At 32.2% G+C, this 16,454-nt stretch overlaps 1 protein-coding gene across 1 annotated transcript in view; it reads left to right on the top strand.

The window, feature by feature from the left end:
• Positions 1–16,454, top strand: part of LOC149078936 (serine/threonine-protein kinase D1-like) — a 31,786-nt gene that overhangs the window by 7,395 nt on the left and 7,937 nt on the right. Inside the window, exons 3-15 of the mRNA XM_089241163.1 lie at positions 1,988–2,126; positions 3,157–3,288; positions 4,037–4,185; positions 6,607–6,796; positions 6,923–7,003; positions 7,159–7,303; positions 11,022–11,145; positions 11,303–11,380; positions 13,188–13,404; positions 14,570–14,619; positions 14,913–14,985; positions 15,093–15,256; positions 15,912–16,016. Of these exons, the coding sequence (XP_089097289.1) occupies positions 1,988–2,126; positions 3,157–3,288; positions 4,037–4,185; positions 6,607–6,796; positions 6,923–7,003; positions 7,159–7,303; positions 11,022–11,145; positions 11,303–11,380; positions 13,188–13,404; positions 14,570–14,619; positions 14,913–14,985; positions 15,093–15,256; positions 15,912–16,016 (1,647 nt within the window). The remainder of the gene's footprint in view (positions 1–1,987; positions 2,127–3,156; positions 3,289–4,036; positions 4,186–6,606; positions 6,797–6,922; positions 7,004–7,158; positions 7,304–11,021; positions 11,146–11,302; positions 11,381–13,187; positions 13,405–14,569; positions 14,620–14,912; positions 14,986–15,092; positions 15,257–15,911; positions 16,017–16,454) is intronic.

Genomic DNA, 16,454 nt, shown 5'->3' with positions numbered 1-16,454 from the left:
CTATAAACAGCATAATACGGTAGGTTAATTGGGACTTCCATGGAAATAATACCTCATATATTCAAAACAAAGAGGAAGGCAGCGGCAAATCCATTTTGGATATGTATCTATGTATATTTGAAATGAGGTTTTTTAAAGCTCATGAAATATAGAATTAAATGTATGTTGAGGTAAATGCGTGTTGAATCGGTAAAGCATATTGGTAATGTATAATCACCAATTGTCTTGGTAAGTTTGATAAATTTTACAACATTTATCACTTTTACCGGCAATGAGGCATAATCCTTTTAGACTGTGTGCAAGGAGGTATAAAAACAAATTGGAGAAAAAACAACCCCTTCCCAGTGCCATCTTAACGCATGGGCCTAGCCCGGGAACCTCAAGAGTAGAGGGGCCTCACGTAAATGAAATCTAGTTAAAATTTTCTAGAATCTACCAGGTAGGACCTCAGAAAAATCACTTGACCTGGGGACCCATGATGCTCTTAAGATGGCCTGCCCCTTCCTCAGGGCTGTAGCGTGCTTTCTTGGCGTCTCCTTGAAATGATTATGTTCAGAAAAAGGAGTTACAAGCTTCCCCCCCCCCCCCCCCCATTCAGCTTGGAGCACTGCCCAAGTTGCAGGGCCCGGTGCTTTAGCTGGCATTTACCTGCCCCTTCTGTTTTTCAGTACTGGGTCTGAAAGAGAATTTCAAATGAAGTTCATTAGTTTTATAAATATAATATGAAAGAAATCTCCCTTCAATTTAATTACTTTTATTATCAGTTTAGCCCATACCTGATGTATGCACGACACGTATTTTACTGTAAAACTCAATTAACATAAGCATGAAGAAGATAGTTCCTTTGTTTTTAAATCTCTTAATTAAATCAAACAAGTTGGATTTTTATGCTTGTTTACAAGTTAAATAGCAGCAATCCCGTTCTAGGAAGAAAGCTTTTCAGACTTCATCCCAGGAGGTGGGGATGGGAACAATCACCACACCAAGAGTGATAATATGGTAGAATGAATGTCCTGTATTTTATGGGACAGTAATGACTAGCGAAAATTGCCTCCTCCAACACATCACTCTGGATCTGTGCCTGGGGGTGCGCTGACTACTCTTTTTTTTCACCGGGTGCCACTAGGTCTAAGACCGGCCCGCAATGAGCAATTTATTGATGATGGAATGGAAGAAATTTTCCCAAATATAGCAAAATATAGAGTGCTAGAGAAATCATTTACTAATACTTGGCCCAAATTCGTAAATTTGCCCCTTCCTTCTACACTATCAGCAATACTCATAACTATTGTAATCATACCATCATCACTGTCAAGTCTCTTCCTCTACCATCACCATCACTTCAACCATGTATTTTGTTCAAGCAAGTAGTCTGCGTTTTATCAGACTTTCTACCACTCAAGAAGGGGCTATATTAGTCTTGAAACGGCTGTTTGAAATCTTTATTATTTCATGCTTTAACATTGGACTGTCACTTACCTTGTGAGCACAGTACAATAAGAGTTCCTTTCCTGCCTATGTAACTATACCAGTAACTCTGTGGAAATTCTAAATGGAATCACAATTTCCAGTTAAAATTTAAAACATTTGTCTTTTAAATCATTTCAAGCTGTTCAAGAGTAAAATTAAAATTGCAGATCCTAATTATATGGTTAGCCTCTATTCTGGCAAAAATGAAATCTAAGTCAGTTACATTAATTTTATTTTGGAAATTAAGAATCTAATTTCTTGAAGGGAAGATCTAATTTCCTCTTGAGGATTTTGAAATACTTTGAGCAAATGCATGTTTAATTCAAAATCACTGGATTTATTTCATTATTAAATAACTCAGCTTCTAGTTGTGGGTCTGTAGATCTTGATGTTCATTCTAAATGGATTTGAGAAAATGCTAGAAGCAGTTTTCACCTGTGTAGTATATCTTCATACATTTCAGATTTTTTGATAGTTATTTTTCTAGCATAATATAGAAAAATTATTTTCATTACAGTTTCCAGAAAATGGTATGAGTAAATTAGAAGAAAGAGTTTTATTATTCCGCCATGATTACCGGTCCGAGAATTTGTTACTTCCAGTTTTGGCTGTTACAGATGTTCTAGAAGGCTCTTTACTAGAGATAGTGTTGTCAGGTAAACTATTAACTTTTATCCTGAAGTTAAATTTTTAACTTTATGTATTTAAAAAAAAAATTTCAGCTGTAATGTCTACTATATTTTTTTTTTAGATCTTTTTTTACTATAATCATCAACTATAATTGGCAAAGTTAACTTTACTTGAATTTAAGAATTTTTTTGGCTCTAATTGCAAGTTTTCTGGCCTTCAATAACTCTTTGGCTGCAATGGGCAATTTAACTTGCTTTTGACAAATTTTTTTGGCATAATTGTCAATATCCTGTATGGAACCTGGTTTTTTGTATTTTTATAGAGGGAATATGGTCAGCCCTGGCTTTTGTGTCTTGATATTTTGTTACTGGAATACCTTTCGCGAGCCAGAGGTTGTGCACTTCTGCTGTAGTCTGTTACAAATCAGTGGAGTTTTATTACGTATAGTGTTTTTATTGAATAAAACAATTTTTTACTTGATAACCTCTACTATATCAGCAATAATCCTGTTATTGTGCTTGAATTTCAGAAATGTTTATTTTCCAGAGAAAATTATGCAACTCTAAAATTGCAAAACTCTGGATAGCATATGTCTGGGCATTACTGTATTTGGTAACAGGAGTGTAGTTATCATTAACTTCACACGTTGTTTGATTTTTATGAGTTAATAAAGAGCGAAATATGAGCATAATGTAATGTGCCAAGTTGTAATGAAAAATTCAAATCTTAGTTTGCAGACATGATTATCATGAACATAGCTTAGAAGTAAAAAGAGGCTATCAAAATCTCTGATAGAAAATTTAGTTCTTAGTTTCACTTTTGATATATCTTATACCATATTTTTAAATGGTTGTAATTAATTAAAACGCCAGACCTGATAATTTCTGCTTTCTGATTAAGAATATGCATAAACTGATATGCATTTGCTTTTTATTATAAGAGTTTTTAAATAATTGGAGAGTATTAGAAGTTTTTATGCATTGTGCAACAGATTATTTCTGAAATATTTTATCTTATATCTATTTCTTGGTACAAATGAAAATATTTTTATAATAGCTGAAAACTATGGTGGAGACCTGCAAAATCGGCCTCATAGTCTTCTACTCCATTCTTACAAGTCTCCGACTTTCTGTGATTATTGTGGTGAAATGCTGTTTGGTCTTGTAAGACAAGGACTTAAATGTGAAGGTAAGTGAGAATGTGTTTACTAATCCCACTATTTTTATATACACACTTGAACCTTTTTATCCAATTTATTTTTGGTTACAGGTTCAAGTAAGATATGTCTGTTTTATTTTTTTAACTTTTTAGGTTTGGGTGATGAAAGTAATTTAGTGTGTTGAAATTTAAAAAATGTTAAACAAATACAACTTTATTAGAACCTCAATTTAGAAATTTCCTTCAACTTCATTGAAATAGCTTGTATATATCTGCACCCTCCATCCTAATTTTAACAATTTTTTTCATTTTATGAATAAAATTCTGTGGTCCAGTTTGATACATCAAATCATGATTCTGCTGTATCTGTTGTATCTAAAGAGAAATTGAAAAATATGAAAAAGTAGATATGCTGGGTAGATATCTAATAGTTTTCGTGAACTGATTTATTTTCGTTAGCAACCATTAGGTTAAAAAAAATTCTTATCTTTTATATAAGTGCTTGCAAACTTTTATCACTTGCCTGAAATGTTAAATTTTGTTCATAGCTATCGTTGATGATTCAGAGGTAAGTGATTATTATTATTTTTTTTTCCTGCTTTTTAAAAAGTAGCCACAGTTTTTCTTTTTATGCAAAGTTTGAATTCATTGGAATTTTTCCAAGCTTTGTACATCATGCAATTGAAATATATGTTTAAAAAACCTTGCTTTTTTGTAATTAAATTAGATTAGAATGCATTTCTGAAATGCTAATCAGTTTATCATATTTGTTCAATAGGCTGTGGACTTAGCTTTCATAAACGATGTGTATATAAAATTCCAAACAACTGTACACACACTCGAAGGAGGAGGTCATCTTCATATTTACAGCCTCAACCATCGTCTGAACATGTTGCTGCTACTTTAAGCATTCCTAACATTGGAGGTGTAAGTACTTTTTTTCATAATCAAGTAATTTGATGCAAGAAAGATTACCTTTTATTAAATTTTTTTAAAGGCTTCGTTAAGGCCAAAACATGCAGGGGATTTTATAATTCAGTGAAATCTCAATGTAGCGATACTCTGTGGACCAAGAAAAATGTTGTAAAGGAATTTGTCGTTATATCGAGTATTATTGTAGCAAGGTTTCACTGCATACAATTATTGATTTTTGCAACAAAATGTTTTGTAATCATCAGGATAAAAGGTGATATTTGTGTTTTAATTCATGCATGAGATCTCTTTATTTCTATCGTAAATCTAGATATTAAGTATATTAATGACAACCCTATTGTTGGAGCTAAGGGTGGTACCTATAGTATTTTGTAGCATGGGGGCTGAACAATTCCACAATTGAAAAACCAAATTATGTAGGAAATTCTGAATGATGCTTAAGCCAAGCGTCCACAGGCCTAAAACACTTCTGATGGTGCAGGTTTGGGTTTTTGACATGACAAGTATCAGAAACACATTTAAATCATCAAAAAGCATCAAAACTTGCAATCAGTGTATTCGAGTAATTTTTTTTCTGTCATATTAGATATACATAAAAAATGTGTGTTTTTCAATATAATGCAATGTTTTACAGTTCAAAATATATAATGTTACAATTATTAAGTGTAAAATATTAATTTTACATACTCTAAATTCAGTGCAAGATTGTATTCCATAGCAAAACTAAGTTTTTCAGAAAACTTCCCTGACACAGGGGATATAACAAATATCCCCTGTGTCAGGGAAATTTATATCATGGTTATAACAAAAAACGGCGACTTGACCACAGCAAAAAATTACTACCGCAGGTAGTCCCCCATCAAGGGATTAGCGCACCAATCTTTCGATGAGTATAAATACAAGCCTGCCATTCGGAATCGGCAATAAATTGTAGGTCCCGGTCTAATTAGCCCTTGTTTGCAGAAAATGACCGTGGTGCGACAAAAATTATCCAAGCAAAACTAAGTTACTGCATAGTTTCTGATGAGCAGTACGCAACTAATTTTTCTTATTTATTCACACTGTAAGACCAGTCATGGCCCAGGCTCCGTCCCATGAGGGATATAAGCATTGAAAATTCTTCTTGAAATATTCTTCTGATTGAAGGTTAGCTGGCAGGACTTGTTAGCCAAAGCATTGTTGGTTTCACAAGTTGAGATGCAGCATTAATTAAATATGAAGGTCCCAAGAGGCAAAATTTTCAAGGCGGTGACTGAAAAAAGATGGCTATAAAAATATATGTCAAATATAACCAAAATACAGCAACCCAATACAAAAAGCATATGTCTCGAGAAAAAAAAACTAGTAATACTACCTGCCTTTAAAAAATATTTTAATTCTAAGTATGAATAGCTTCTTGATTTATCCCAATATATATCGTATTTCTTTTTAAATGTGTCAATTGTATTAGAATTGATGACTCTCAGAGGTGATCTATTCTATTTATTAACAAACCTATTAAAGAGAAACTCCATGCGGTATCACAACCTGGCATTGTCACTTACTAAATGATGCTGGTGTCCCCTTGTCGAGGCAGTTGATTGACTGTGCATTAATAACTCATTGAACAACAATTCCTTTCCATTAAATCATAGGAAGGATTAGACATTGTTACTGTAGCACTAAGAATAAGAAATGGGGGAGGGGGGGGTGTTAGCCTTCATATCTAATTGGCACTGACAAGCATCTGCTAATTTTTTGTCTAATTTAGTCAAATTTCACACATTAGTCGGTCCTTCAATTTTAGGCCTATGTTTTGGTTCAAAGATGAGCCTGCCTATAATGATATTTTCTTTAGTCCTGACAGATTCCTATTCAATAGGAAATAGTGCTCAGTGATCTACAATGATATCCTGTCTATAACTATTTTTTCTCGGCCTCCAGAGTATTGTTATAGATGGGTTTTACTGTGTATTTAGAGTTTTCTAAATTATTTAGCAATAACATAAATTCAACATTGAGTATTTGCATAATGAAAGACTTAAGCAATATAATTATCACTATAATTATTTATGGTAAAGATAATTCTAGACCGGAAAATTATTTGAATATCATATTGAGCTACATTATATTATAATAGATTGATATTTAATTTATTGCAGGTATAATCTCATTTCGGACACAACATGCAATTAACATATTTTTGATAGGAATTTTCATATTGAAATACAATGTTTGAGCTTTTTTGACATGACAGTTTTAAACTGTCAAAAACTGTGGTGTCAACCTACCAACCATGATGTCAGTTATTTTTTATTTCTTTCAATTTTTAAAAATTTTCTGAATTTGAGCTCGGAATTTCATTAAATAGTTTTATCCTGTAGATTTTTGGATTCTAATATGTAATATACATTATTATTTTTTTGCAAATTTAAGACTCAGCCATCATCTCCTACACGAACAAAAAAATCATCATTGCCTACCACTCGCCCACTGGAAAGAAGCTCATCTGGAAGAATTAAAGTTCCCCATAGATTTGAAATACATTCTTACACCAGGCCTACTGTCTGCCATTATTGTAAAAAACTACTTAAAGGCATCATACGGCAAGGAATGCAATGCAAAGGTTATGTAGTGTTTACTGTTTTTAAAGACTTAAACTGGTATTAAATCTTGCCTATCATGTGCTATTGTTCAATAATATATTTTATCTTTAATAGCCTAATGTTGCAATGATAATTCTTTCCTTTAGATTGCAAATTGAATGTGCACAAGCGTAAATGTTTAGAATGCATACCTATGGATTGTCTTGGAGAAGCTCCCAAAGAATCAGGTGCATCTTGTAATGAATTATAAAATGATTTTTAAGAATGTATTTAAACTATTTGATTCCTTTATTAATCAGCATGCATTTATTTTCACAAAGATTTATTTATATATTCATGAAAGTAAAATATATTTTATGGGTATCTTTTGTTCCCATAGTAGGCGATAAAACTAAGAGCTCAGTTGGGGATACTTGTCAAGAAAAGGATGAAATAGATGATGAATCTGAGGAAGAAAGTGATACCTTTGAAGATAAAGCTGCCGCAGACCTTGAAATGGCTGATGACGAATCTAAACTTCCAGTGCAGTAAGTTTGAACTTTTTCTCGCAGCTATCCTTCATTTTAAAAATAGCTGCATTTATATTTATGAAGTAAAACCTTCCCATATCTGGAACATCTCTGAATCATCTTATATGGTGTACAGTACGCACAACTTTTAACCAAACGATGGCGATATCTTGGGTTCTAAAAGTTGTAAAATGAAACGGTTTTCACCAAAAATTATGTTTTGTGATTTTCTACCCGACTATGTGTAATTCGTCTTGATGAAGGGTAATCTACAATTGTATATATTAAAGTAGCAGTTTCTTCTTTTGAAAATCTAGAATTATGTTTGGGTACAAAATATTCTGGCATAACCACAGAGTATCTGGTAAATAGTTTAACACTGGTAAAAAACATACCGGCAGATTCAGCTCTCTTTATATTTGACGTGCATTTAGTCTTGGCACAACAGTAACTGTTGCAACCACAGCATGAGCCTCTTGATGATTCAATGCGTGTAATCAGCCTACACCCCCTGTCTTTCTAAAGAACCAGTATCTCGATGTCTAAAAGATTTTAAAAAAACGCATTACTGCTGCTAAATATTGGTTTTCGCTGCAACATACCATGTATTAAAGTAAGTTTAAACCATTTTTAGAAGAGTGCTTACCGACAAATCCATAAATGCACCGTCGACTTACTGATATTCAGCATAATGGAAATCTGAGTCATTGAATATCTGGCGTAGTATAATAACACTATTCGTTCTTTTGTAGAATTCTCCAGTTTTTGAGCCATTTCACAAGTTAAAGATTTTTAACCAAAAACGTGTGTATATGCTATTGATTTATATATAGGTAAGATGTGTAAAATCACATTTGCATGTTAAGCTGCGATATCAAGAAATTTCCCTCGCAACAACAAGATAAACTATTTTTTTCTCAAAACAGCCATTTTTCTTTGGAAGCAAAACATTAATGGAGATGTTTAAAAATTCCAGTCTGTGTGTTCACACAATGAAATTTGATTAAACTTCTTACAACTTCCAGCACCGCGACCCTATTTATTTCAGCTCATGAATGTTATCTAAGGCTGAACACATAGTAAGACAGAGCAAAGCAAGGAGGGAAGAAGAGATCCAATCAGCGAAATCAAACACTAATTCCAACGCGCTGCCTATAGTGGCGCGCACCGCAGCAGAGCGGTAATTCCGCGACAAGCGATAAGAGCATATCAAGATATATTGTTTTTGCTGCTCTGTTCGCTTGTGTGCAGTTTCAAGATGGTCATCAAAGGGCGTGTTTTCGCTATTAAAAAGCGGTAGTGAAATCAAAAATGTCACCAGAATCATTGATGTTAAGTGCTTGACGTATTTCAAAGTGGTGTGGACGATCAAATAGAAACAGCAAGTACTGAAAAATTTTCATACATTTCCTGTCAAACTTTTTTCATGCGCACGTGCTTAACCAAACCGAAAATGATTTATATTTTGAGTTTGAAGTTAATTTCTTATTCACCGTGTGTGGGAAAATGTATTTGAGTAGTCTGAATTAAAAATCATGCGTGTTTCTGTGGAAAAAATTGGCAAGTTTTATTTATTTTCTGTGTACCCTCAATATTTCCATACTGGAAGCATACCAAATGTTTTTATGCTAGATTCTTTGTGCCAATAATTACGTTTTTTATTTTAAAAAAAATGAAACCAACCAATATTTATACAAATAAAGCTATTCGAGCGGGGGAAATTTTCCACTTCTATATATACCTTGCTGCCTATGTTAATAATAAAAATTTAAACTTTGGTGGGGGTGGGGGGGGGGAGTGCTTTGATAAACTTGATATTTTTCTCAGTTTTTTAATTATAAATTTGATAAAAAATATTACTGATCTTTTGAGAAGTGGTCGCACTCAAGTACTGCAGGAAAAGATGTAGGGAGGAAAGTGCCCAAAATATGAGGAATGTTTCCATAGTTATATTTAAAAATGGCGATATTCACACAACACTATTATTTCTAAACTTGTCTGAGTAATGGTTTTTATAATTATAAAATTTTTAAGCATTCTTTAATTAACAAAGACCAATCTGATTGCAAGTTTGTATTCGATACTCTGCTATATTAAACACCCCCCCCCCCCCACTATATGTACCATAGTACCCCTTCAAAATTTTTCTCCCATCGCCCCAACGCAATCTTACCCATAGGATCCTATGTTACACCCGTAGCTTCTACTGCCCCGGAACATTCCGTTGTCCCAGGGGGCATTAACGCCCACATTGGGAATCACTGATGTGTACTATGCTCCTTGCTTGCAGCTATATTCTCATCTCGCTTCTCTTCCTTCTCATTCGTCACTTTGCTCACCATTTCCACTATGTTCTTAGTGTAAGGAATGAAACAAATTTCTGAAATAGTGAAAAATTACAAAATTTGCATTATTTATTTGAATACTCAAATACTTAAAAAAATATATTTGAAAAACTGGATGGATGACTTATTTATCGTATCACTGTATACTTAAAACAATAATTGCCCATTTCAGTAAAATTAGGAGCCTCATATTTAAACATTTTTGCATAATTTGTCATGAGAAATTTTTCAATGAGTTTGAAATTTATATCTAGTATAGGTCCCTAAAAGTGGTCATTTTCATATAATCGCTCATTCATATCTAGTGAAATAGAGGTCGGATTGGAATGAATTTTTTTTGATTCTTTGATTTTCGACTATGCTGATTCAAATGAAGTAAAAATTAATGTATGCTTCTATTCATAAATTTTATAAAAATGTTTTAATAATTCGTAACTCATATTTTAAAAAAAGCCAAATTCAAAATGAGTAATAAAACTCATTGGCCGTGTTACATGTACAAACAAAACATGTTTGGCCCATTAGCATCTATCATTTAAATTAAAAAGTAATGATATGCCTATATTATATTTCAGCAATTATGTTTAAAAACAAGGTATTTCTGTTTAACATTCGACCCACTTGTTTTTCAATAATTTATATTTCACTAACTGTTCATTCAAAATTGATGAAATTTGGTGTTTCGGCATTTCTTTTGAGATACTGAATCCAAATATGAAAAAAAAATGAGGTTACCATTGAACTTTCAAAAGTTGGATCTAGTTTTAACATCTAGAATGACCCCTTAAGAAAAATTGAACGAAGAAGAATGCTACCTATCTTTTTTTTTACAATAAATAGAACCCAAGATATCACCATCGTTCGGTTAAAAGTTGTGTGTACTGTACATATAAAAAAAATACATAGGCTGAAATGGTACAAGTTCAGTGGCCAAATAGTACAAATTAGTAAAATAATTTTAGATTTGTGTAAAGTTGTACAAATGAAACAAGCAAATTTTTCTGCAACTTCTAGCTTTTTATAAGCTTCAAAGACCCTTTATTTCAACTTTTTTTTTTTTTTTTTTTGCAGCACTATGGTGATATTCACTTATCCAAAATAAAGAGAGCCATGATAAATAAGGGAGGTTTACTGTATGTACATTAGTCCGAGAGAAAAAAAGCGACTTGTTTATTTTATAATTATTGGAAATTGAGTATTGTTACACATCAGTATAATCGCCATCCAGTCTCTCAGTTATGGGATGCACACATTGAACACAGCTGCATCATATTAACTTATTAAAGACTAATTTAAACAATTTCATTTTACTTTGTTTTTGGATTTTATGATCTTATTTGATTTGTCAAAGTTCAAGTTTTCCTATGCTAATTTGATTTTTCGCTCTTTAGGGAAGCGTCCAGTAACAACATACCCCTACAGAGAATAATTCAAAGTGTGAAGCATACAAAATGCAAAGGCTATACTGTGATAAAAGAAGGCTGGCTGGTGCATCACACCAATAGGGATAGCATGGTAAAATTTTATTCATTTCTAATGTTAAATAGGTTTTTTTTTTTTCAAATATATTTATGAATTATTTCCGCACCAAACAGTTTGAAAATTTGTACATTCAAACCTTGCATGTTCTTCAATGGCAATAAAATTGGTTGGATTTTTTTTTCTTTTCTAGAGAAAGAGACATTTTTGGAGATTAGATAGCAAGAATATTACTCTGTTCCAAAATGACACAACCCCAAAATATTACAAAGTAATTATATTTATAAATCTGCTGGTCTTGTTATGAATCAATTCTTTGCTAGTAATTTTATTATATTCACTGATGGCTTGTAATTATGCTAATTACATGATTTTTTGTGTTTTTAGTTCAGAATTTTTGTCCCTGAATGAGAATTTAAATGTAGCCCATTTTTAGGTTTAAGAATATATCCATGTTGAATTCATATTTGGCTTTCTGTGGTGGATTTTTTTTTCTCAAATTTTTTCTCATTTTGAGTTCTTTGCAACATTTCCATATGGGTTCTGTGCTTCTATATTTTACGTTCACTTATGACTTAAATTTGATTTTCTCATGCAGATAAATATCTTTCCAAAAAATATTTCAAAACTTCATTATTCCATCATACAGTAAAACCTAGATAACTCGACAGCCCAAAAGTATCAATTAACATGGTGACTCAAGTGGATGTTAAGTTAACAAGGTTTCTTTTGATCTCACCATCCTAATTTTTTAACATTTATGTCATGTACTTAAGTATTGAACATTCAATCTACAAATTAACAATATATATATATCTGCAATTTTCTACAAAATGCTTTGTTGAATTATGGTGAAAAAGCATAAGTGTATTGAAATATCTACTAGCGATTGAGCTGTGTTATTGCCGTAATTTAGGAAAGCTTTCATTTTTTAATCTTAAATTTATATATAAATCTAAAAAGGCTCGCAGCTGTCAGATACGCCTACAAGTTTTGACATGAATACATTCTTTGTGCCTTGAATTGTGTAGTAGGTACTGACTTAATGAAATTAGTCATCAAATTTGTCTTTGGAATAACTAGCAGGTGATACTAGTGTCTTCTAATCTCTTTGTGAACTTCATGAATGCTGGCCGTGAGCATGATGTTCATACTGAATGAGGTGATAAGACCAAAGTGACATCGTTGAACTTGTTTCAGAACTACCTATCGGACAACGTCATTAGCTTCTATTTGCGTATAGAGTTATCGAGGTTGTACTGTATTTCTTCATAAAAGTTTACCTGGTTTTTCTACTAATTCTAAATTTATTATGTAGTGTAAAACTATATTTCATTGCCAAAGTGAGCCTCACCTGGTCTGGCAAGCTGGTCCTGGTCAAAGCGGGCAAGTCTGGTGCCCAGAACAAAAGAGATATTAAAACCAGAGTGGTACCATTATGTTTGTGTTAATGATATCTCCCTGCAGACATCAAAAACACTGATATATTCTGAATGCTTTCTAAAATATAAGCGTTCGAATTAATTCATTATGCAACTCTTTATACGAATGCACCCAGTATCATTGGACAATTTCAGACTTATTTTACGTCACAAAATTTTTTATTTTTTTAGCTTATTCAACCATCTCAAGCTCAAAATTTTTAGATATTATCTGCGCTTATCTGTGACTTTCATAGTCAACTAGACTACTCGTGTTGAGTTGGAGGTTTCTCCCCATTGAATTTTGTAATTATTCCAACCATGAGAATAATAAATGTTGAGTTATTCGCATAGAGAGTTATCAAGGTTCTACTGTATTTCTTCATAAAAATTGGCATATGGTTTTTCTGCTAATTGTAAATTACAAATGCAATCATTCTATTTTCCTTTCTCTTCCAGTTTTTTTTCATTTAGGTTTTCTTTCTCACATCTTGCATTTACTCCTGTATTCCATGTATAAGAGTATCAATATTTTTGTGAAGTGTTTAAAATTTATGAAACCGAGTGAAAACTGATTTTTCAGTTATAATTGCATTTAAAAAAAGGAGACCAATTTGCCAGCTAACATGAGGACAAAATTATTTGAAATATTTATAGGAGATTCCACTGTCTGAAATACTTTCTGTGGAAGTTACCAAGAAAGGAGTTATTCCTGAAGAAAACCATAAGACCTTCTTTTTAGAGCTGCGTACGGCAAATGTAGATTATTATGTTGGGGAAGAACTTAGCTGTATCAAATCATGGGAATCTGCTATACGCCAGGCTCTAATGCCTGTTGATACACCTAAAGTTTCACCTCCAGCCGTTACTACAAGTGAGTTCTATTATTTCATGTGTTCTTTTTGGATGAATTTATTAACATATACAATACACAGTAAAACCCTTCTCAACGGATATTCCTCGGGTTCTGCCATTCCTCTTTTACGGCCGAATTATTTTCCCTTGCAGAATAAAAGTATGAATTTTAAAGCCATCATTAATGGTCACTTTCTTTTACTGACTAAATTTTCAGAACACATTTTTTTTGGTTTATTACTATGATTGTAATGCTATAGTACTCTTTTATAACTTTGTAAAATCTAACTTGCGTGTGATTGCAATCTTTTCTGGTAAAAGACTATTCCCCTGAAGTCTGTGCAAATGAAAGTAATGTGTTAAAAGCTTTGAATGCTTCAATAATACTTTGGCCCATCGAAAGAAATGAGTTGCTTGTATTTGAAAGCCAAGAAAACAATTTTCAGCCACAAGTTAATTGAAAGTTGTAGACAAGGTACATGGCCATCAAAGAGCATCACGTGAAACAAATTACTTTTTAAAGTGGTGTTGGACTTCAGGGATGAAATCGTGATAATCTCTAATAATAGCGGATATCAAACAAGCCTCAGTATTCCATTTCGAAACCCCATGAAAGTTTTCATCTTTATATACTGAGGTTTCTCAAAAATCAGTAGTTTCATTACAAATAATAATCTAATTAAACAAAACACTCCAAACAAAGGCCAAATTTTATTGAAACCGAGTTTGTCCCATAGAATTAATATTACAAGAGACATCTGAACACACAATTTCTACTTTGTAGATGGAGTTAACTATCCAAGAGAATTTACATGTGTATATGGAAAAAATATGGGGGGGGGGGGGGAGAATGGTTATCAATCTTGTATTGTTGAAGCTGTTTTCTTTTATTCAATGATTAATAAAGAAATTATGAAGCATAAAAGAAACGTTTGGAATCTCTTTATATCCAATCCAGCTGGAGTTTTATCAAATCATTAAAATATAGCTGATGAAACGAGCTTTTGTAGATGAATCGTAAATGTTATACAAGAAGCTTCAATATACATCTTTCGTTTCTAGTAAATAATTTGTTTTATTTAAAACAATGATTTCAATTTTAGAAATGTTTTGCCATAAGTATTGTATAAATCAAAATATATTTGATAGAATTTGTGCTTTTCAAGCTAATTTATTTTTTTCAGAAGTTATAAATCCAGTGGCAGCCAATCATGTCAGCACAGAGCAAAATCTAGTGAGTGTGTTTTAGGTTTCTCCCATACTTTATTTTGTATAAAAGCAAAATGTTTTTACTGAATGAAGTTAAGGTATTTTATCATAATTTCAAACCATATCTATTCGTAAAAGGCAAATTATTACGCAAAACCTGTTTTGTGATCTTGTTTATCAAATTTGAAAAATTTTCCTATTAGCGTGTCAAAAAACTTCATGACAATATCACAAGGTGTTGGTTTATTTATTATAAGCATGTTAATTGCACGTAAATGTAATTTTCTTTTTTATAATTAATTATATATATATTTACAGGATATTAGCTTGCAGTATCAAATATTTCCTGATGAAGTTCTTGGTTCAGGACAGTTTGGTATTGTTTATGGAGGTAACATCAAATATTAAACTTGTTTTGTTTAAAAAATATGTAATCATAATGAGTAAGATTAAAATTAATGTTTTATTTTATTTTTTCCTCTTCTCTTTTCTAACTAGGAGTTCATCGAACTACAAGTCGTACAGTAGCTATAAAGGTAATAGACAAACTGCGCTTCCCTACAAAGCAAGAAGCACAGTTGAAAAATGAAGTGTCTATCTTGCATAACATACACCATCCGGGTGTTGTGAATTTGGAGAAAATGTTCGAGACCATTGAAAGGGTTTGTGTTTATTTCTCATTAAACTTCATCTAGTTAATTTCTCTCTTAATCTTCCATATTTGTGACATGAATGTCACTCTCCACTTGTTAATACAAGATATATGGAAGACAGGATGTATTAACAAGTGGAGAGCGACATTCATGTCATATATAGAGCCATCTGGTGGCTCATCGTCCATGAGCTATTAGCTGATCGGTTTCACCGTCCATTGCACGGTTCCGTTCGCCATATATTACGCTCTAGCGAAGGAAAATCTCTATCTCCTCTGTAGCTTAGTGGTCAGAGCACTCGTCCGGCAATCGAGGGACCCGGGTTCGACTCCCGGTAGAGGCAGAGATGAGTTTTTTCCTTCCTTAAAAAATTAACATCTCAAGTAATAAATATCTTCACAACATCCAGTCTTCCGTATATCTTCCTTATTTGATCTTAAAAAAATAAAAAGCGATTGTGCTAAAATATGACCATCATATTTACATTGATGTGCACTTTTTACATTGTGAAAGTTTTTGAATTTTTAATATCTTTAAAATTTGATCTTAACTGTGAATGTGATAGTTTTTTTCTCCAAAAAATAAATCTACATGTTTTCATGTTTGTTTGCAATAATTATGGGAATATGTGCATAGAAAATTCTCAAAAGTGTTATGTTTTCAGATTTTTGTTGTAATGGAAAAACTGAGAGGAGATATGTTGGAAATGATTCTTTCAAGTGAAAAAGGAAGACTATCTGAGCGAATTACAAAATTCCTCATCTATCAGGCATGTGAATGTCACATATATAATGTACTTAAGTGATGTTTTATGCATTCAGTTTTCAGCATTTCACAATAATATTGAATAGAAATTTTCAAATGTTTCAGATTTAGACAAATATTGCTAGATAACAAATTTTGGAATTTTCTGCATCCTGAATAAAAAGTCAATTCCTATGTAATTTGATGTGCTGAACATTAATCTGACCATAAAAAAAAGGCAGGATTGGCTTCAGTTTTCTTTGTAATTGCACATTTAATACATATTTAATAATACAATGCAAATACATTGAAGCACAATAGAAAAAATAAATTGAAATGTAATAGAAATTTGCAAATATATATACAACATTAACCACTTTACGTACAGACTTTTGGCAACAAATAAAAATGATCTGACACATTATATATATATATATATATATATATATATAATGTTCTCTAT

This window comes from Pholcus phalangioides, unplaced genomic scaffold (assembly GCF_987345545.1).
Source record: "Pholcus phalangioides strain wild (caught in Gottingen) unplaced genomic scaffold, Ppha-v1.0 ptg000013l_1, whole genome shotgun sequence".
Classification (NCBI taxonomy): Eukaryota; Metazoa; Arthropoda; class Arachnida; order Araneae; family Pholcidae; genus Pholcus; species Pholcus phalangioides.
The sequence above is the reverse complement of the archived record's forward strand: the minus strand, read 5'-3'. Positions and strand labels throughout refer to the sequence as shown.